This window comes from Dipodomys merriami, unplaced genomic scaffold (genome assembly GCF_024711535.1).
Source record: "Dipodomys merriami isolate MVZ:Mamm:240054 unplaced genomic scaffold, mDipMer1.0.p SCAF_4, whole genome shotgun sequence".
NCBI classification, from domain to species: domain Eukaryota; kingdom Metazoa; phylum Chordata; class Mammalia; order Rodentia; family Heteromyidae; genus Dipodomys; species Dipodomys merriami.
In genome coordinates, this window is record NW_027205603.1 from 5,708,274 (window position 1) to 5,730,635 (window position 22,362).

General features: G+C 45.1%; 2 protein-coding genes across 2 annotated transcripts; one reads left to right on the plus strand and one right to left on the minus strand.

Annotated features, from left to right (window-relative positions):
* Positions 1–2,368: 2,368 nt before the first annotated feature.
* On the minus strand, positions 2,369–15,809 carry Acbd7 (acyl-CoA binding domain containing 7). Its single transcript, XM_069990424.1, has 6 exons — positions 15,188–15,809; positions 9,992–10,112; positions 7,686–8,323; positions 3,059–3,176; positions 2,890–2,952; positions 2,369–2,803 (listed from the first exon to the last, which is right to left on the minus strand). Exons 3-6 carry the CDS (start codon positions 7,695–7,697, stop codon positions 2,730–2,732), a joined length of 267 nt encoding a protein of 88 aa, XP_069846525.1. The 5' UTR covers positions 7,698–8,323; positions 9,992–10,112; positions 15,188–15,809; the 3' UTR covers positions 2,369–2,729.
* Positions 15,810–15,897: 88 nt separating this feature from the next.
* Positions 15,898–21,424, plus strand: Rpp38 (ribonuclease P/MRP subunit p38). Its single transcript, XM_069990423.1, has 2 exons — positions 15,898–15,965; positions 20,424–21,424. The coding sequence occupies exon 2, from the start codon at positions 20,433–20,435 to the stop codon at positions 21,264–21,266; it is 834 nt and encodes a 277-aa protein (XP_069846524.1). The 5' UTR covers positions 15,898–15,965; positions 20,424–20,432; the 3' UTR covers positions 21,267–21,424.
* The last annotated feature ends 938 nt before the right edge of the window (positions 21,425–22,362 follow it).

Sequence of the window (22,362 nt, forward strand, 5' to 3'; positions counted from 1 at the left end):
CTCTACCACTTGAGCCATAGTGCCACTTCCGGTTTTCTAGTGGCTTATTGGAGATAAGGGTCTCCAGGCACTTTACTGCCTGGACTGGCTTTGAACCATGATCTTCAGATCTCAGCTTCCTGAGTAGCTAGGATTACAGGTGTGAGCCACCAGCGCCTGGCTCAAGTAGGTTTTAGTAGTTAATATGGGATTATCTTCTTTCAAAGAACTTTTGAACTGTCAAAAGACTGAATGGTGGGCAGTATTATATCCTAGACTACAAATGAACACAGGAACACAGCAGTGGCATAATTTATCACTTGATAACTCTCCCCCCCCCCCCCCTGCCGCCCACTGTTACTGGGTACTGAAGCACTAACTCAGAGCTTCACATTCTTTTTTTGGGGGGGAGGGGGGGCCGGTCATGGGGCCTGAACTCTGGGCCTGGGCACTGTCCCTCAGCTCTTCAGCTCAAGGCTAGCACTCTACCACTTGAGCCACAGCTCCACTTCTGGCTTTTTTTCCTGCTTATGTGGTGCTGAGGAATCGAACCCAGGGCCTCATGCATGCAAGGCAAGTGCTCTACCACTAAGCCACCTTCCCAGCCCAGAGCTTCACATTCTTTTTCAGCTTGTTTGCTCACATCTGGCACTGTACCACTTGAGCCATACCTTATTTCTGGATTTATGCTAGGTAATTGGAGGTATGAGCCTCTTGGATTTCTCTGTGAGCTAGCTTCAAACTGAGATCCTCAGATCTCAGCCTCCTGAGTAGCTAAGATTATAGGTTTGAGCCACCAGAACCCAGCATTACATTTTAGTGGTCTATTTATCTCATACATAAAAGTTTTCAGAAAAAAATAGCTATTTCATGGTGTGGGCTTTTCTTTCTTTGAAGAGCCATAGATAAAACATATTTCGTCTTTCCATTTCTTTTTTCTCTTTTTTCTTTCTTTCCTTTTCTTCCTTCATTCTTTCTCTCCCCTTTTCCCCTTTTCTTTTCTTTTCTTTTCTTTTCTTTCCTTTCTTTCTATCATGGTACTAAGGATGGAACTCAGGGCCTTGTACATCCCAGGCAAGCAGACTACTGCCTCATAGGTATCTTAGAAAACCACTTCAGCTTATTTGTGCTATATAGCATTCGTTTATTTTAATAGCATGTAATCCTTGCAAAAACTCGGTGGAAGTAACACTTTTTTACTTCTACAGGTAAGGCTTGACAACACTGACTCACTTTACTAGTAAGTACAGACAAGGCTTAACAGGTTAAGAAATGTCCCTGGGCTGGGAAGGTGGCTCAGTGGTAGAGCGCTTGCCTTGCATGCATGAGGCCCTGGGTTCGATTCCTCAGCACCACATAAGCAGAAAAAAAGCCGGAAGTGGGGCTGTGGCTCAAAAAAATAAAGACCAAAAAAATAAAGAAAGAAAGAAAAGAAATGTTCCCAAGTCATCTAATAGGAAGTCATGGGGTAAGGAGTGGAATCAGGAATACCTGTCCCTTCAAGGTGGTCAGAGGCGTCATCTTGCTATTGATTCCTTTGTTTTCTGAGGCAGTGTCTCACTATGTATGCCAGGTTGGTTTCACACTTGTGACCCTCCTATCTCAACCTCCTGAGTGCTGGGACAACAGACATGTATCACTACACTCAGATCCCATTCGTGTGTGTGTGTGTGTGTGTGTGTGTGTGTGTGTGTGTGTGTGTGTGTGTGTGTGTGTGTGTGTGTGTGTGTGTGTGTGTGTGTGTGTGTGTGTGTGTGTGTGTGTGTGTGTGTGTGTGTATGCGCCAATCCTTTTGAACTCAGACCTAGGCACTGTCTCTTGAGATTTTTTTTTTTTTGGTCCAGTTGTGGAGCCTGAACTCTGGGCCTGGGCGCTGTCCCTCAGCTCTTCAGCTCAAGGCTAGTGCCCTACCACTTGAGCCACAGCGCCACTTCCGGCTTTTTTCTTATGTGGTGCTGAGGAATTGAACCCAGGGCCTCAGGCATGCAAGGCAAGCGCTCTACCACTGAGCCACCTTCCCAGCCCCATCTTGAGACTTTTTTTGCTCAAGATAAGAATCTCATGGGCTTGCTGGGCACTGGTGGCTCACGCCTGTAATTCTAACTACTACTACTCAGGAGGCTGAGATTTGAGAATCACAGTTCAAAGCTAGCTGGGGCAGGAAAGTCCATGAGATTCTACTCTTCAATTAACCACCAAAAAACCAGAAGTGGAGCTGTGGCTCAAAGTAGTAGAGCACTGGCTTTGAACACAATCACTCAGAGACAGAGTTCAGACCCTGAGTTCAAGTCTCACAGCCACCAAGAAAAAAAAGAAGATATAGAAGAGTCTGATGGACTTTTCTGCCTGGGCTGGTTTTGGACTGTGATCCTCAGAACTCAGCCTCCTAAGTAGCTAGGACTACAGGCATGAACCATCGGCACCTAGCCAGCACCTATTAATCTTAATAAACCGTTTTTATTGCTTCAATAGCACTAGCTCATTATAGATGCACAAATAAGCCAAATAAGTCATCTTTGTTCAAGTATTTATCTACATAGTCGACTCAGAATAACAATTCTCTTTAAAAGAACTTTTAAAGTCACCTGGCTTAAGTAGTCGAGTTCAGTTAACTATCTGTAGTTTCCAGATAATCCTAAGCATTATAGTTTACACAAAGAGCAAAGATACACCCAATTTACAGGGTTCACCCATTTCCCCCTAAACGCCAGGTTCTGACACCACCGTGAACATTTATCCTATGCTCGCTTCTAAATTCCGTATTTTTCTATCAGCTCTTTCGCTTTAGAAACATAGGCAGTCATGGCATCTTCCTTGGATAGCCCTGGAAAGAGACAAATAGGTTATCTCCTTGATTGTACCGTGGGAGGTTGAGAAGGGCATTTGGAACTGGATTTCAGAGATAAGCACCTTTTTTAAGGCTCCAGGCTTCCCATTTGGCTTTGCCCTTCAAGTCTAGCATGACTGGACACGCTGCCAAGAGAAGAGACAGGTGGTCAGGTGGATTTTGTGCTGTGCACACCTAGCAACATTGGTCAAGCCAATCACGTGAGTGTTTCTTAAAGTGATGATATGATACCAATATTAATGTCTCCAATGATAGCTTGTTTGTAAAGCCCATAGAGTTCCTTCAGTTCTTCATCCTCTGGTCTTGTTTTCAGTTTCCTCACGTCTTCCGTGGCCCTGTCAAAGTCAGCCTAGTGCGAGAAACAAAGACACAAACACAAAAGGAAACCCAGAGTGCATTTGCTAACGTTATATGTATGCCCATCATGATTTCTAGCTGTTCACGCAACTCAGCGAAGAGAGATGTTGCCAGTAGAATTGAACAATTACTAGTCTGCTTTCCCCATAATTATCCTAATTTATTTGGATTCTTAAGTTCATTTCTTGTTACTTACCTGACAAAGTTCTTTGAGTTTGGAACTCAGGGTTTTGCACTCCCTTGGTTTGCTTGCTTACATGTTCCGCTACACTTGAGTCATAACCTCAGCCAGGTTTCTTGCCAGTTACTTTGGAGATGGGCTTTTCTCTCCAACTGGCTTTGAACCATGATCCTCCCTAGCTCTCAGCCTCCTGACTAGCTAGGATTACAGATGCAAGCCACTGGTGCCTGGCTCAAAGTAACATTCTTATTATTGAACAGGTTCCAATTTACCAATTTTTCAAAAGGCCTTATGACCAAGATAGATGTTTTGATGAAGACCATCTTCCTCTTCTTCCTAAATGTTGACTTTACCACACTAGGTTCCTGGTATACCCCCTGGTGCCCTTCAGTGCTTGTGTACCCATGTTCTACAGTCTCAGCCACTAGTTAGAGCACTAACTAGTTTCCAAAGAAAGATTCCTCACGTAGTTGAATGCTTGTCATTCCTTTCTGCACAGAACCCAAAAATTGTTAGACTTACTTTAACTGATTTCCACAAACGAGAAGCTGTTTATCTCCTTTGAACTGATTAACAGAACTTTGTATACGAATGTGTCTAAGTAGGAAATGCTGTCTGCCCTATCGTGGGCAAACGCTGAACCGCCGTGTTAAATTGATGGTACAGGCTCATGCCTGAAAGCCTAGCTACTCAGGGGCTGAGATCTGAGGATTGTGGTTCAAAGCCAGCCCGGGCAGGAAAGTCCTTGAGACTCTTATCTCCAATAAACCACTAGAAAACTGGAAGTGGTGCTGTGGCTCAATTGGTAGAGTGCTCACCTTGAGCTGAAGAGCTGAGGGATAGCACCCAGACCCAGAGCTCAAACCCCATGACCAACAAAACAAAAACAAAAACAAAAATCTGTTAATTGGCTTTCCATCACTATAAAAAACACTGGAGACTTAAGCCAAACTTTGGTGGTGTACACTTGTAATCCCAGATCTTGGCAGATAAATGCAGGAGGATCATGTATTTGAGTCCAATCTGGGCCAGGTAAAGTACTTACAAATGAAGTACCTGGCATAGAGCAGGTAATGCAGGTACAGTACTTACAAATAAAGTACCTGGCATAGGGCAACTGCTCAATAAAGTTTAGCTACTTTTTTTTTTTTTTGCTATAAGGCTCTTAGAAGTTCTAGCTACTCTAGAGGCTGAGATCTGAGAATTGTGGGTCAAAGCTAGCTCAGGCAGAAAAATCCATGCAATTCTTTGTTAACCATCAAAAAAGCAGAAGTGGAACTGTGGTTCAGGTGGTTAAAGTGCCAACCTTGAGCAAAAAAGGCAAAAGACAGTGCTCAGGCTCTAAGTTCAAGCATGAGTACTATGTGTTTGCATATACATGCAAACACACACACACAGGCTTTTTTTTTGGAGGAGTACTAGTTCTAGAAAAATCTGAGAAACAGTACAATGAAGCAAGACATTCAAAACCCTTTCAGTTTATGGTTTAACCAAAACTAAACCCTATAATTGTTTCTATGCCTTCCATTTTAAACACTGTCCAGAGAAATAATACAAACTAGAAATAAATATGTTGATCGAGGTCCTCCATAATTGCCTCTGATTATTGGCAAGTTGCCTGTTTTAAAAAACTTTTAGATTCTCCAAGTTTTCTATTACATGCATGTATTGTGTGTCTATAGTAAGAACAAAATGAAAGTGCTAGTTGGTGCTACCCAAGACAGGGAAGGGCAGGGCCACTCAGGAGAGGCAGGATCGTCTTGTTTGGGTACATCCTATCTCAGGGGTTCTGGTTGCTGAGTCCTGTCCCACACCATTCTCCAGTAACACCAGCTCAACTCCCTTTTGGCAAAGCCAAGCCTTGATTAGCATTCTAAGGTTTCTCCAAAGCCACGTAAGCTCCCTGTGTTCCAGGAAGGAGCTTGTGGAAAGCTGTTCTTCATACTTTCAGGACCACAAAATCTAAGGTCACCTAGGGAATGTCTTGTGGTCCTCTATAAAAGGACAAGGCCATGACACCATTTCCCCTGCTATTTCAGGCATCCTCTTCCCCCTCCCCCTCCATTTAGGGAACCCCATTTCAGAGCAGTGCTGAGCACCCCTCTCCCTTGGTCCCTCTTTCCCTCCCTGCAACCCGAGGCCTCTTCCTCTCTATACACTCTATACACTATGAGCTTTCTTGCCTGGGCTTCAAACCACAATTCTTAGATCTCAGCCTCCGGAGACAGGAGATGGAGCCATGAGATGGTGCTTTGCATGGAGCAGGTGCTGGTTTTCTCCAGCTGACAAGGGCCAGGAAAAGCTGCTCTAGGCTGGCTGAAGTTTACTAGAACTCAACATACAGGCTGGTATGCTTGTCTTTGATTATTACCCCACATATTTCATAACTAAGAGTATGCATAAATATTCACCTTGTATCTACCTCCAGCCAAGCCTGGCAGACTGCTGGTAGGTGGCTGGAGCCTGACCTGAGCCCTGTCCTTGTTGGATGGATTGATGAGTGCATAGGTCTTAGGAGGATCAGAGAAGTATTACACAGGTGGGACACTGCTTTAACTACATATTGCTGTTTACTTTGAACAAAGTGCTGGACGAGTCTCTGGTTGCTAACTTTCATGTGTGTGGGGTGGGTATGGGTTCATTAATTTGTTGAGGAATTTTAACCTCACTGAGTGATTTCGCAGCATCACATAGGAAGGAAACATGCCCAGTTAGGATGGCTGCCAATTTCTCCTAAAAGCTCTGCTGACAAAAGTAAACAAACATATTGTAATTTCCATATTAGACTGGGAAATGATAGCTGAATTAGCAATTCCATTTGCTTTGTTGCTTCCAGAAGAGTCTGCCAGTCTACTTCCTCTAGAATAAAGAAATAAAACCTAGGTGCCAGTGGCTAAAACCTGTTATCCTAGCTACTGAAGAGGCTGAGATCTAAGGTTGTGATTCAAAGCCAACCAGGGCAAGAAAGTCTGTGAGATTCTTATCTCCAATTAACTACCAAAACAGCTGGAAGTGAAACTCTGGCTCTTAGTGGTAGAGTGTTAGCCTTGAGCAAAAGAAGCTTAGAGACAGCATCCAGGCCTTAAGTAGAGTTCTCTAGCCCCAGGACTGGCACAAAAATAAATAAACAAACAAATTAACTATTCAGGTCTTTGGATTTTAAATAAGTTCAAAGTGACTTGAACTTGACTCACATATATGAAGATATTTAAATGCTCAACAAGCTTATTCTTACTGTACATTTATTCTATGCCAGCTACTGTTTTAAATGCTCATGTCATCATCTCTTCAAGTAACAATGTCACAGGCTAAGAAGGGATATGGCATAGGATTGAACTTTCACAACTCTGTGTGTGTGTGTGTGTGTGTGTGTGTGTGTGTGTGTGTGTGTAGATCTGGGTGTATCCCTTAGCATTTTGCTCAAGGCTGGTTGGTGTTCCACCATTTGAGCTACAGGTTCACTTCTGGCTTTTTGGTGGTTGATTGGAGACAAGAGTCTTAAAGACTTTCCTGTCTGGGCTGGCTTTGAATCACAATCCTCATATCTCTGTCTCCCAAGTGGCTGACATCATAGGCATGAATCACTCTCCCACAACTCTGAAATACATGTTTTTAGCGTCTTCTACAAGATAACATCTTATTTGAAGAAATTAAGTTTGCTCATTCCAGAACATGTTACGCATTGAAAAATTTATATTTTAGCAGAATGTTTAACGATGAGAAATTGCTCAGAATAGAGGTAGGTACCGAAACAAAGCTGTTGCAAAAGGATCACAGCTGTATTCCGTGCACAATCGAGGTACCAGAGACACAGGACAATACAAGGAAGTCATCTATCCTGATAGTAGCGCTTAGTGACAGGGCGAAGGGATTCCTGATGGTTATTTCTTCACGTTTGTTCTTTTTCCCAAAGGGTCCCACAGTGGGCAAGTCAATTGAGCGTTATTTCAGAGTCAGATCTTCACAGGGGACGTGGTCTCCCCGAGGTGGAAGGAACGGGGTGGAGTTGGGCTCCCTGTGCTCTGCTTGGGCTGATTTTCCACTCGGTAATTTAAACCGGTCCTTGGGGCCCAGAAGCGTTGTCATGGAGGACCTGGCTGCTTGTCAACAGATGGCACCTTGCAGTCTACGGTGCAATCAAAGGGGCCCCTGGACAGGTGTGGGGCTGACCTTAGGGTCGCCTTTAGGGGGTTCCTGGCGGGGGGAGGGTGAGGAAGGCTAGCAGCAGCTGCCCAGGGGTTGTCTCGCCCTGCCCTGCCCCACGGGCACGGTTCTGGGCCCGAGGATCCCTCCCCCGCGCGGTCGCCTGCGTCCCGTTACCTGCAGAGACATGGTGATGGATCCGGGCAGCCACGGCGCTCAGAGCGCTGGGACTCCGCCGCGGGCTGCTCCTTAAGGGGACAGCTCTACGCTCCCGGCTGCTCCCATTGGCTGAGCTCCGAGCCAGACTGGCACTCATTGGCTGGCGGAGTTGAAGGGCGGCGTTTGGTGGGGCGGGGCGGGGCGGGTGGGGCTCCAGCCCGCCCGGGCTTTAAGGCCAGCATTGCTGGCGCTGGAAAGACCACCGAGGACTCTTCAACCCCTGGCCTTCTCTTTTGTTGTGTGTGCCGACTTGAACTCAAGGCCTGGGTGCTGTCCCTGAACTTTCTTCCACTTAAGGCTATCGCTTGAGTCACAGCTTCAATGCCAGCTTTTAAGAGTCTCACGGATTTGACCTGTCCCGGCTGGCTTCGAACCCTGATCCTGAGATCTTAGGTGTGAGCCACTGGCTCCCAGCGCGTCGTCCTATCTTTTCTCCAGAGTTGCTTTCAGGTCTCCCCAGGGCCCGGACTTCAGTTGGGATTCCTTCTCCTTAGAAACTTCTCTCTTCCACCTGGGCGGTGGGAAAATGATCCCCTGATCCTAAGAGGAGTCCATTTCCAATTCCAGAGAAATGTGACTGGGAGAAAAGAAACCTCCTGTAAGAGAGTGAATTCCAACGTCAAAAAAGCGTGCTATGGAAGCTAGATCTAAATTGCTCTAAGATAATCGGGCGCTGGTGGCTCAGGTCTGTAATCCTAGCTACTCAAGGGGCTCAGATCTGAGGATCGTGGTTCAAAGCCAGCCTGGACAAGAAAGTCCATGAGACTCGGATGTCCAATTAAACAGCAGAAAACCAGAAGTGGAGCTATGGCTCAACATGGTAGAATGCTAGCTTTGAACCAAACAGGTCAGGGACAGTGCCCAGACCCTGCGTTCAAGTCCCAAAACTGACAAAAAGAAATAAACTGATAAATATGAAAAACAAACATTGATTAAAAAAAGAAAATGATAAGTTATACAGGACTCTAGGCATCCATACACACAGCGAGACCAAAGGATATTCTTAGAAGATGAAACCAAAAGCACAATGCCATGTGCCTCTGATCATATAAAATAATTTAGCTCAAGCCCCATGACCGACAAAAACAAAACAAAAATAACATTTTCTGAAATGAACTCCAGGAAATAGAGTTTTTTTTCCTTTGTTGTTATTTTTGTTTTATTTTCTTTTTGTCTTGTTCTTTTATCTGTCTTTGAGAGGGTACGGGGGGCACAGAAATGGAGGGACAAAGGGTGAATAAATGCAGCAATGGTACTCACTAGACACTATGCTGAAAATGAACTATGCAACTTGTAGGTGGGATGGGAGGGAAAAACAGAGAGAGTGAGGGAAGGGGTGCCATTATCCAAAAAGAAATGTACTCTTTACCTGGCATGTGTAACTATACCCCTTCTGTACACCGCCTTTACAATAACAGTAAAAAAAATTTAATGTGATACCTTTGCATTTGACTCTCATTTTTATTCCTCTGAAAATATATTTTATTCAGGAAGCTGAGATCCTAACATCACAGCTGGAAACCAGCTGGAGTAAGAACATCCCTGAGACTCATTTCTGATGAACCAAATAATATCAACACAAAAAGAAAGTACATTTTTATGGTGAAATGAGTCTGTTGCCAACTAAAAGATTGAAAAACAAATCTTAGAGAAATGTTCTGGGGGGCTGGGAAGGTGGCTCAGTGGTAGAGCGCTTGCCTTGCATGCCTGATGTCCTGGGTTCGATTCCTCAGCACCACATAAGCAAAAAGAAAAAAGCCGGAAGTGGTGCTATGGCTCAAGTGGTAGAGCATTAGCCTTGAGCTGAAGAGCTGAGGGACAGCGCCCAGGCCCAGAGTTCAGACCCCACGACCGGATCAAAAAAAAAAAAAATGTTCTGGTGTGTGTGTGTGTGTGTGTGTGTGTGTGTGTGTGTGTGTGTGTGTGTGTGTGTGTGTGTGTGTGTGTGTGTGTGTGTGTGTGTGTGTGTGTGTGTGTGTGTGTGTGTGTGTGTGTGTGTGTGTGTGTGTGTGTGTGTGTGTGTGTGTGTGTGTATCCCAGATAATGGAAATTGGACAAATGAATCTCAGAGCAGAACTATTAGTCCAGGGGTGGCCATTGAGAGAGGAGACATTCTGACATTTGACGGAGATGAAAGACAAGAAAAGCTACACTGCAATCTTTTTCTATTAGTCTAGAATGTTCTCTAATGGGCTCCTTTTAATGCACTTTCTTCTTCCAAATTGCTGTCCTATATGGAAAAACCAGATTATTAAAAGACTCACCAACATGTTTCTTCATTGTCCACTTCCCAGTTCAGTGGAGACCTGTCCATTCTGCATCCTCTTCCTCCTCTCCCAGCCTGTTCACCTCAGGGTACAGGTTACTGTTCGGGTCTGGACCCAGCTGCTGACATTCCATTGAGTGCTGAGCACAGAAAGCACTCACGACATCTGTTATCCCACATTTGGTTCACAGAGAGTTTTATGTTTGCTATTGTGCAAGTATTATGAGCAGTCAGATCCCACCAAGCTCTTTTCCTCCTTCCTGGCTGATGGATGGGTGTGTGGTACAACCCTTCATGCTGTTACCCAGAAATTGCTTGACCCCCAGGAATCCCACACATTCACAGACCTGAAGTCTGTTCATCATTAAAGTCTATTCTTGTAACTGATTTAAAATAAATGACTGTGTTTTTAACAATTGTCACTATATATTACATAGCAAGAACACACATAGAGCAAAGATTAGAAGGCCTGGAGGGTGGGGGACAGGGGAATCTAATGGTTGCCAAGTGCCAGTGGCTCATGACCGTAATCCTAGCTATTCAGGAGGATCATAGCAAGAAAGTCTGTGAGACTCTTATCTCTAATTAACCACCAAAAAGCTGGAAGTGGAGCTATGACTTAAGCATTAAAGCACTATCCTTGAGCATAAAAGGTCAGGGACAGTGCCCAGGCCCTGAGTTCAAGCCCCAGAACCCACACATACATGAAATAATCTGATGCTCAATTCCTTTACATTCTTCTATTTAAATTTTTGTTGCATTTTTCATTGGATGTGCATTTGTTTCATTAAAGGTTTATAGCTACTGACACAACTTATTACCCTGAATTCATTATCCAGAATCTTCCATTACTGTTATCTTGGGACAAGCATATAAATTTTTCATATTTTTTTATTTTATTTTTTGTTGGTAGTGGGGCCTGAACTCTGGGCACTGTCCCTCAGCTCTTCACCTCAAGGCTAGTGTTCTACCACTTGAGCCACAGCTCTACTTCTGGCTTTTTCTGTTTATGTGGTGCTGAGGAATCGAAAGCAGGGCCTCATGCATGCAAGGCAAGCGCTCTACCACTGAGCCACCTTCCCAGCCCCAAAGCATATAAATTTAACAACAGAACTATTCTAGAATTAATATAAAAATAAAGCCTTTTGAGACAGTGGATTTTTTTAAACTGGTTTTCCAAATGAGTTGGAAACTAACCTTGTAAAGTATTTATAGCTTTTCTGAGTAGAACCTTTAATTTCCTATCAATAGTTTAAAAGCATAATCAAGTATCCCATTGGAGGATAGTAGGCAGTTGGAAGAATATTTGAAACTAAATTGATAGGAAAATTGAGATTTTCAAATTGTTTGCCCATTAAAGACAGAAAAGTATTTGTGATCGTTGTGTGTCCTTTCTTATATGGCTACTAACTAAAACAGTAGACAAGTCTATCTCCCTTTGGTCATGGAGGCTCCATGTTCAAGACAGCTTTGACAAATCTGATGCTCTGCTTCTTTCAGGCACAAATCACTGAGTACAGTATTGCTGTCATTCCCTTTTTGTTTAAGATATATAATTTAGTGTTTTAAAATACTTATGAAGTTTGTGACAAACTAAAAAGGCTGCACAACTGACTGAAATAAAACACTTGAGATAAATTTGGCGGTAGAGATTGAAATCTCCAAAAGATGAACATTTTTCTCTCCTAATTTTATCAATTGAAATGCCTGTGTTCATTCCTAAAACATGCTCTCTCTGCCAATTATAAAATGCTTATTTTAAAATGAAATCTATATATTGACTTATCAATCATCTATTGTGCAGTCAAAATTAGAGTTCTTTGGTTTGAAGACTACATTTAGAGCCTTTCAAGATAACTTTTAAGACTTCTTTAGCTCTATGGGTGGTATTTTCATGCAAATAAGTAAGGGTGGGTTTTTATTTTGTAGAAGTTTTGGGTCATGTTTTAATGCTCTTTGTATGGCAGTATGTATATAATGTGTTAAGTTCTTCAAGAATCTCTCCTTAAAATTTTGAATACTTTTGTGCAACTGTGTTTTGAATAAAGTCATGACAGTGTTAAAAACAAATTTAAAAAATGCAGTACTCCTGATCATTCTTTCATCGTTTCTGACTATTCCCTGGTTTTTGTGACTGCTGTAACTTAAAAGTTTTTGAAACTGAATTGCTTCAAATAAATTGAAGATTTGTTATAAAAAAATAAAACCTTCAAAACATTTGTAAGTTATTCAAACACCTGATTTGCCTGTATTGGGGCCTGAACTCAGAGCCTGATAATCTAATTTAGCTTTTTGTCCTCATGGACTGAACTCTACCACTTGAGCCATGCCTCCACTTCCAAGTTTTGCTGGTTATTTGGATATAACAATTTCATGGAACTGTCTTCCCTGACTGCCTTCAAACTGAGTCTCTTAGTCTCTGAGAAGTTTATAGGCATGAGCCATTGGTGACCAGCCCTGATATTTTAATGGATAAAGTAAGTTGTTAATAAAAAAGTAACAGTAATTACTAAAAGTAAAACGGATTATTCAGTATGGAATATGAAATTTGTAAGAGTTAAAAGCCAGATTTTATGTATGTGTATGCAGGTCCTGGAGCTTGAACTCAGGGCCTGGGCACTGTCCTTGAGCTTCTTTTGCTCAAGGCTAGCACTCCACCACTTGAGCCACAGTGCCACTTCTGGCTTTTTCTGAATAGTTTATTGGCGGTAAGAGTCACAGACCTTTCTATCCAGGGTTGGCTTTGAACTACAATCCTCTGATCTCAGCCTCCTGAGTGGCTAGGATTACAGGCATGAGCCATTAGCTCCTGGCTAAAGCTGGATTTGTTTTTTGGTTGAAATGTTTATGCAATACAAATGGGAGAGAAATGACCTTTCAAATTCATTTTTAGCAAAAATTCTTGTAGAATGTTATCATCTTAAAACAGAACATAAGCCCTAAAATCATAGAAGCTATATTTATTTTTTATTAACTTAATTCTGCCATGGGTGTCACTGGATTCGTCACAACTGAGTTTACTATGCAGTTACAATGGGCCCAGCAAAATGCTAAGCAGTTTATATGGATCAGCTCTTCTAATCCCCATAATAGGTACTATTTTTATAACCTCATAGAGGATAATTAATTACTTAGGGCCATATGCTAGTCATGAAATTAAGATTTCAAACTGGGTAACCTAGCTCCAGCCATGTAACTGGAAGACTGATAATCTGTTATCAATCTGGAACTTCGAAGGAAAAAATAGAATCGTCCTTCCCATTTCTCTAGATGACTCCTTCTCCTCCTCTTTTTCCTCTTTATCCTTCTTCTTGTTTACTAAATTAAGATCTTGTCCTATTGCCCAAGCTCATGGCTTGGAATCCCTATGTAGTCCAGGCTGAGACTGGCCTAGAACTAAGGGTCCTCCTGCTTCAGTCTCCTAAGTGCTAGGATTTACAGGAGAGAGAGAGAGAGAGAGAGAGTGTGTGTGTGTGTGTGTGTGTGTGTGTGTGTGTGTGTGTGTGTGTGTGTGTGTGTGTGTGTGTGTGTGTGTATGAGAGTCTCCATACTAGCTTTGAATATGTATTTGTTTTGGGAACTACATGACATTTTCAGCATATCATAGGGAACTCATATTTTTTTTCTTTGCCAGCCTTGAATCTTGAACTCAGGGCCTTGGTGCTGTCCCTGAGGTTTTGTGCTGAAGACTAGTGCTGTGCCATTTCAGCCTTAGCTTGAGTTCTTACTTTTTGTTTAGTAGTTAATTGGATGTAAGAGTCTCACAGCTGCCAAAGCTGGATTTGAATTGTGATGCTCAGATCTCAGCTTCCTGAATTGCTAGGATTATGGATGTGAGCCACTAATGGCTCAGCTAACATGATTGAAATTTTGAAACAAACAAAAATCTATATATAAGCCAGGTGCCGGTGGCTTATGCCTGTAATCCTAGTTACTCTAGAGGCTGAGATCTGAGGGTAGTGGTTCAAAGCCAGCCCAGGCAGGAAAGTGTATGAGACTCTATCTCCAATTAACCACCAGAAAACTGGAAGTGGCACTGTGACTCAAGTGGTAGAGTGCTTGCCTTAAGCTGAAGAGCTCAGGGACAGTACCCAGGCCCAGAGCTCAAGCACCATGACCAACTCTCCCCCCTGCCCCCAAAAAAATCTACGTATACACTCACACTCATTGTAACCTATTTCTTAATTATCTAATTGTATTTTTTAATCACGTTGTATTTTCTCCTGTGTAACTTTGGAATAATCTTTGACCCAAAGTAACGATTTTTATTTCATTAATTTTGTGGTTAAGTACCACGTAAGTGTTGAAAATGGAAAATATAGGGGAAAAGCCTGGCACAGTACCTCACACCTGTGATCCTGGCTACTTCGGAATTGAGACCAAGATAATCACAGTTTGAGGCCAGCCTAGGCAAAATGTTTTTGAGACCCTATCTCAACCAGTAGCTAGGCATGAGGATTGGCACCTGTTATTGAGCTATGAGGGAGGCTAAGATAGGGAAGATTGCATTTCCAGGCCAATCTAGACAAAAGTGTTCATGAGATCTCACCTCGAAAGAAAAGGCTGGGGATCAAGACATAGGCCTGTCATCCCAGCTACAGTAGGAAGCATAAATAGGTGTATCATGTTCTAGGCTGGCCCAGGCAAAGAGCAAAATAACCAGAATAGCTAGTCACCTACAGTTCACTTCTGTAATCCAAGCTACTCAGGAGGCTGAGATTTGAGGACTGAAGTTAGAAGCTAGCTCAAGCAAAAGTGTCGAAGACTCCATCCCAATTAATCAACGAAAAGCCAGACTAGAGGCACTGTTCAAGTGGTAGAGGTCTACCTATAAAGCAGGACAACCTGACTTCACACTCCAGTATTGGAAAACATGTGTGTGCGCATGTGCACACACATACACACACATTTCAAAAATAAACTGAAAAACAGAACGACTCGGACCATGGTTCAAGGGATCAATCGCTTGCAAGACTGGGGATCTCAGTTCAATCCTCAGAACAAGAAAGAAGGAAGAGGGGGGGGGAGGAAAAGAAGGGAAGGGGGAGGGAGGAGGTTCCCTAGGCTATGCCAGAAGCAATCCTCTGTCTTCTAAATTCTTACGAAGTGTAGATCAACAGATTAAAACAATAACAACAAAAACTCCAGTCTCTAAATTAAGATTCTAGTATTTTACCAATCGTCCCGCAATTACCTAGTGTCTCTGTTCATAAATTTGTCTCCATTTTGGGTGGGCAACTAGAGCAGACAGTTGGTCGAACATTCTGGAACACTGTTGCCGACCAGTGGGCCCGGGATTCCCTATTGTCCGCGAGCACGTGGTTTACCGAACCCTTCAGCCCCCATTTATTTGATGATCCTGTTGCTGGGCAACCCGCAGGAATTCGCTGGACACAGGGACAAAGGCCCAGGGGTTGGGATTTTGTGCGCCCCCAACGAGCAGCGGTAGGAGGCGAGGATCCCAAGGCTCCCCACAGTAGAAACTCCGACGAGAGACTAGAGGAGACTGATGCTCAGAGGGAACAAGGCTCCAGTCGCTCCTCAACCAATCAGCCGCAGAGATCGCGAGCCGCAGGTTACCTTGGCAACCGCAGGATATCGCGAGACAGGGACTACGCGTGCGCACTGCCGCTTTAGGCTGTCTTCCCATCATCCACGTTGAGTCCTAAACTCAGATTTGCTTTACGACTCTCGCCTTTGCCTCCTCGTTTCAGGTCGCTGTGATAACTGTGGCCAGACTTCCCCTAGGGGTGGACCTGACGTAGAGTGATAAAGCACGAGAGTCAGCTTCCACGACCCGAACTCGCCACGCCTACCCTGTTTGGAAGGCGGGGCGGCGACGAGGCGCGGGCTCTGCGCACGCGCCCTGGCGTGTCTACGGCGCAGGCGCATGCGCAACCGGGGGGGGGGTCCTGCGCAGATGCTGGTGCCGGCTGTGGCTCCCGGGTCGTGAGCTCGTGGCGGGCGCCCAGGTAGGCTGGCGGGGGGGGGGGGGGGGGTAGGGAGGAGGGAACGGGGTCTTGCTCCGGGTGGGCCGAGCACGGGGAGGGAATTAACCCCAGACCGGGAATGCTGCCTCCGGCGATCGTCGCCCAAAGCCGCTCCTTCCGGGCCTGCGGTCTGCGCAGCCGCCCCGCCTCCTAACGCAGGACCCGATGCATTTGCCTCTAGTCTTCTCCCCGTCTCCCACTTCCCTTCCGTACCCGAACTACTCCGGGGACATCGATCTGTGCTGCTAAATCTCATGCAGAGTGCCTGGCCTTTGTGCTCCATCTTCCTAATCCTGCCACACCTTTGCCTTAGACGTCGCCATGGCTTCCCCTGCAGCCTCGCCAGCGTCAATACCAGCCTGGATGTCTTCGCCTGTTTCCTAGGCTCGCTCTCTGCCCTAGCAACATTGGTTAGTTAGCACACCTCTCATTCTGTCCCCACCCCCTGCTTTGCAGTCTCCTTGGCAGGCAGTTACAAAATCGCTTCTTCAAGGCCTCCCTATCCCGACGCCCTAAATTAGGCCCTGGCGTTGTGATCCCTAAGGCGTCTTGTAATGCAGTATTTGGGTTTGAACACCAGGCTTCATGTCGGCTTAACCTGGCACGGATATCCTCAGCAAGCTTCCAGCCTTGTTTTCCTTTGGCTATTTTTAGGATTAGGGTCTCCCTTCCCCAAGCTTGGGCTTGGGTCTCACCCCCAATCCACCTTTTCGGTTTACTCTCTTCCCTGAATCACAGGTGAGTCACCCTGTCCAACTTCCCTCTGTAGGCATCTCCCACTTTTCTGCCCAGAGTGGCTTGGTAGTCCCAATCTTAGGATGACTGGCAGCTATGTGTTGGGCAGTGTCAGGAACATCAGACTTGGAACTGTGATCATCTGGTTCTCAGACTCCTAAGTAGCTAGGATCATAGGCATAGGCCACCTATAACCCAGCATCTTTGATTGTTTTACCTGTTGATAGGCCTTCATGGACTCCATGCTCACTGAGATCAGTGAGTTGGTTTTGCCCAACATTTTCAATACACTGTGGCCTGATGCATCATTCATAATCCATAAATACTTGTTGATGAGTAAGAGTGGTGTGATAACGAGGGTAAGTGTAGTATTATAGGGAGAGGAAATAAGATATAAAGACACAGGGATAGCCAGGCGCTGGTGGCTCATGCCTATAATCCTAGCTGCTCAGGAGACTGAGATCTGAGGATCACAGTTCAAAGCCAGCCTGGGCAGGAAAGTCCGTGAGACTCTTATCTCCAATAAACTACTAGTGGCGCTGTGGCTCAAGTGGTAGAGATCTAGCCTTGAGCTGAAGAGCACAAGGATAGCTTCTAAGCCCAGAGTTCAAGTCCCACAACCGACCCCCCCCCCCCCATACACACACCAAAAAAGATACAAGGATGAGAAGTTGGTGACCTTGTTAAATAGTACAGGCCCAAAGCTGGGTGTAATTTGTGTGAAAGGAGAAAGGCTGGTAGAAAATGGGGCCAGCATGTCGAGATCCTAATCTGCCATCTTAAAGAGCTTGCACTTGATCCAGAGCCAGTAGAGGCTTCCACACTAAGCTCTAAACATGCCTTGCCTTGCTCTTGGCATTCTACCACCTGGTCCTACCTCTGGACCTGCTTTTTGATGGTTAGAGGTGAAGACTTGCAGACTTTTCTGTCTAGGCTGGCTTTGAAGCAAAGTTCTCCATATCTAAGCCTCCTAAATATCTAGGATTTACAGGCATGAACTACTAGTACCCTGCTAAAGCTATTAACAGTTCTTTTTATTGTATTATATAGTTCTTGAGCTTCTGCTTTCCCACCCTTTTTGATTCTTTTATCTCACCAGATTCTAGAGAGCAGAGAAGTTAATTCCTTTCTTGCTGTTTCTCTGCTCCAGAGCACACACTTACTGGGTGGTGAAACATAGTAACTGAGCTGCAGACTGGCCAGAACACTGGTTATTTTGTTTTGCTCCCCATCACTTCTTCCCCTGTGTGCCTGGTCTCTTACAGTCTGGTGGCAGCCGCTAGGGGCAGCTTGCCTTGTTTCTGGATCATTTCCTGAGCTTGAGGGGAGCAGGAGTTATTGAGAGTGAGGCAGGGCTTGCCAGTGGGCAGCATCAAAGGAAGCTGCTCTGGTAGATGTCTCCAGCTGTGTGGGCAGCACTTACGTGACCAGTATTACGTCTTACCTCTCACCCCAGGATAAGTTTTCTATGGGAAGGTGATTGGGAGGATCAGCAACCAGGTGATATCAGAATTTCCACGCCCCCAGCCCTTTGTGGTAAAAAGCTATTCAGATAGTTTTTTATGATCCCAGATGCCTTGGCCATACTTATAGATATTCTGGTTCATAGCACTGGGGTGAGAACCAACCATCAGTATGGCCATCAGTATGGTTTGATTTTGCTCAGGGTACTGGAGTTTTGAGCTCAGTGCCTTGTGCTTGTTAGGCAGAAGCTCTGCCACCTGAGCCATGCCCTTAGCCCTCTATTTTCAGAAGCTACAGGTTAATGTTGGGGTACAGCTCTGACTGAAAGAGAAAGCAAAAAAGCCAGGTGTTGGTGGCTCATGCCTGTAATCCTAGCTACTTAGGAGGCTTATATCTGAGGATCCACAGTTCAAAGTTGCAATAAAAAACCAGAAGCGACGCTGTGGCTTAAAAGCGGTAGAGCACTAACCTTGAGCAAAAGAGCTCAGGGACAGCGGCCAGGTCCTGAGTTCAAGTCCTGCAATTGCGTACCCCCCCCACCAGCCCCCCAACCAAAAACCCCTCAAAAATAGTGACTTTGGGCAGTGGGTTATTTCCTCATTCTTTACACTAGGGAATTCTATAGAAATGTTAAAGAGAATCAAGTACTACATGCAAAGAAAAAACAGTTCCCATAGGAAGTATACATGCTCAGAGCCACTCCACTGCTAGCTAGCTTTTCAGCAGCAGAGTCTTGTCTGGAGCTTCTCAGCAGAGGAACATTGCTTCCTTTAGTTTTGCCAAGTAGGGCCCTGTGAATCATTCTCAGCCTAGGAAGAAGGGAAGGAAGAAAACAGTGAGAAGAAAAAGGAATATCAGTTGCTTTGGAGGAGGATGAACAGAATATGTTCCTTAGACCTGAGGTCTATAATAGTTCCCCTTGGAAGTGGCGCTGTAGCTCAAGTGGTAGAGTGCAAGCCTTGAGCTGAAGAGCTGAAGGGACAGCGCCCAGGCCCAGAGTTCAAGCCCCACGACCAACAAAAACAAAAAACAAAAAAAAAATTCCCCTGTAAGGACTGGATTCCATTTCCCTGGTTTTCATGAGATTGGCAGCCAGTTAGCTAATTGAGAGAGAATATGCCTGCATGTGTAGTAAATGTTTAGAGTACTTAGTTCTTTTTTTTTTTTTTTTTTGGGGGTCTGGTCGTGGGGCCTGAACTCTGGGCCTGGGCGCTGTCCCTCAGCAATTCAGCTCAAGGCTAGCGCTCTACCACTTGAGCCACAGTGCCACTTCCGGCTTTTTTCTTTTTGCTTATATGGTGCTGAGGAATCGAACCCAGGGCCTCAGGCATGCAAGGCAAGCGCTCTACCACTGAGCCACCTTCCCAGCCCTAGAGTACTTAGTTCTTAAAAGCTGACTCTGAAGTCAGACGCTGGTGGCTCACGCCTGTAATCCTAGCTACTCAGATGGCTGAGATCGGAGGATCCTGGTTCAAAGCCAGCTTGGGCAGTAAAGTCTGTGAGACTCTTATCTTCAGTAAACCACCAGAAAACTGGAAGTGGCGTTGTGGTTCAAGTGCCTTGAGCTGAAGAGCTGAGGGACAGCACCCAGGCCCCGAGTTCAAGCCCCATGACCAACAAGAAGAAAAAAAGTTGACTCTGATCAGTTAGGAGTTCCATGTGCGTTACAGGTGACAAGGTCTGCTGGCAGATGTAGGGTCGTATTTACCAACAGATGTAGGATATGCTGCACCCTTAGAGGTGCTCTGTGCATGTTTGCTGAATGAACGAGTGAACGTAAGCTGAACTAGAAAGCAATTTAGAAATGCCAAACCTATAAGCTTAATTCATTTTGCATGGGGCGAGTTGTGTAGCTCAGTGGAAGAATACTTGTCTGTCATACCCAAGGCCGTGGGCTCAGTCCTCAACAGTGCAAAGAAAAAGGTTAGGAGCAAGTAGAGAATATATGTATTTTGGGGCAGTATTGGGTTTTGAACTCAGGGCCTCAAACTTGATTGATAGGTACCTTAGCCACTTTGAGCCATATTCCCAGCCAGAAGTGGATGAGCACGAGTTTCATTACAAAGGCAGTAATGTCACACATACCCACATTGCCTGAACATGAAGACCACATTGCACTAAAAATAAAAGGAAGAAAATAAGAGAAGTGACGTGAGTGCTTCCCTCCATTGGCCCTGGATTCCTCAGGCACTCTCAAGGCTAATAGGGCTGTCCTGTGCTCACTTTTCTTCCCTGTGAAAGGTTTTCAAGATGGCTGAGGCACCTCAAGCACCCCAGCGGGGATCTGTGCGCAAGGCGAGACCACTGGTGGTGAAGACATCCTTGAACAACCCGTACGCCATCTGCTGGAGCACCCTGCAGAGAGAGGACATGTACTTCATACTGCAGACTATCGAAGACAGGTTTGTGTCTGTTGGACTTCAGAAAGTTGAGGACCACAAGAAAAGGAGGAAGCAGAGCAGAGAAAGATGCAGCTCGGGGGTTGATGGCAGTGAGGGTCCCAAGGAGAAGAAGCCCGAGGCTGGCCAGCAGGTGTCCGGGTGGTCACCCTTGCACATCAGGAGGCAGCTGGCTATTGGCGTCAACGAGGTCACCAAGGCCCTGGAAAGGGGCGAGCTGCTCCTGGTCCTGGTGTGCAAGTCTGTCAAACCCGCCATCATTACTTCCCACTTGGTCCAGTTGAGCTTAAGCAGAGACGTTCCCGCCTGTCAGGTTCCCCGGCTCAGTGAAAGATTGGCCCCCGTCTTGGGATTAAAATGCCTGCTGGCCTTGGGGTTCAAGAAAAACACTGCCGACTTCGCTGAGCAAGTGAAAGCCATCCTCCCCAGGGTGCCCAGCTTGTACGTGCCATGGCTGCCGGACAGACTCGGAGCTGCTGAAGATGGTGACACCGAATCCTCAGAAAATCAATACAAAGAGAGTTTGGAAACTTCATCTGAAGACCTGGGAAAATGCAAGAGAAAATCTATGGAAGGGAGGGAGGCTTTTGGTGTTGCCTTGCAGCCCCTTAAAGTGAAGAAACTCATTCCTAACCCTAATAAGGTTAGGAAGCCACCCAAAAATAAGAAACCCACTTCAAAGTAATCCCAAAGGAAGCTTCATTCCCTAGTAGGAATTGTTCATTCATACCTTATTAGGAAGCACTAAAACAAATGCAGTGTTACATACTCTTCGGATGTAATGTTATTTATGCAGCCTTAGGATGTAACAAAGGATGTAATAAAGTGTTGGTTACATATTCACAGGATGTAATAAAACAATAGTTATGTATTCTTAGGATGTGGCCTGTTTCTTCTGGCTGTATCTGAGTCTTTTCTATGACACATGGTGAAACTTAAAACTTTTTTTTTTTTGGTCAGTTGTGGTGCCTGAACTCTGGGCCTGGGCACTGTCCCTCAGCTCTTCAGCTCAAGGCTAGCACTCTACCACTTGAGCCACAACTCCACTTCCAGCTTTTTCTGCTTATGTGGTGCTGAGGAATTGAACCCAGGGCCTCATGCATGCAAGGCAAGCACTCTACCACTGAGCCACCTTCCTAGCCCCCAACTTAAAACACTTTTAAGTGCAGAAAATATCCCTAAATATGAATACAAAACTTTATTGAAGGTAATGCCCATGCTTGGTTAGTACAATGCGTGTGAGCATATGGGTGCTCAGACACTTGACATTTTTCTTTCCGACATGGGAAATGGGCCACAGAAGACAGGTCTAAGCTTGGGGATGGAAGGATTAGTAGGCATGAGGAGTAGAGTTGTTACCTACTAGCTAGTCAACACATGGTGTCCAGAAACAAAAACATTCATTAAGATCAATTTGGCTTTTTCTGTAGGTAGGCATACACAGAGACTTGGGACAAAGGCTTAATGTGGATAGAGAAGAGCCAGCTTAGTAAGTAAGGATTCATTCCCTGTATTTGGTTAATTTACTTCCATGGAAATTGAACATACACTATGCTAGGACCGGGCACTGGTGGCTCACGCCTGTAATTCTAGCTACTCAGGAGGCTGAGATCTGAGATTGCAGTTCAAAGCCAATCCAGGAAACTCAGACTCCAATAAGCCACTCAGAAAACTGGAAGTGGCACAGTGGCTCAAGTGGTAGAGCGCTAGCCTTGAACTGAAGAGCTGAGGACAGCGCCCAGGCCCAGAGTTCAAGGCCCTAGACCAGCAAAAAAAAAAAA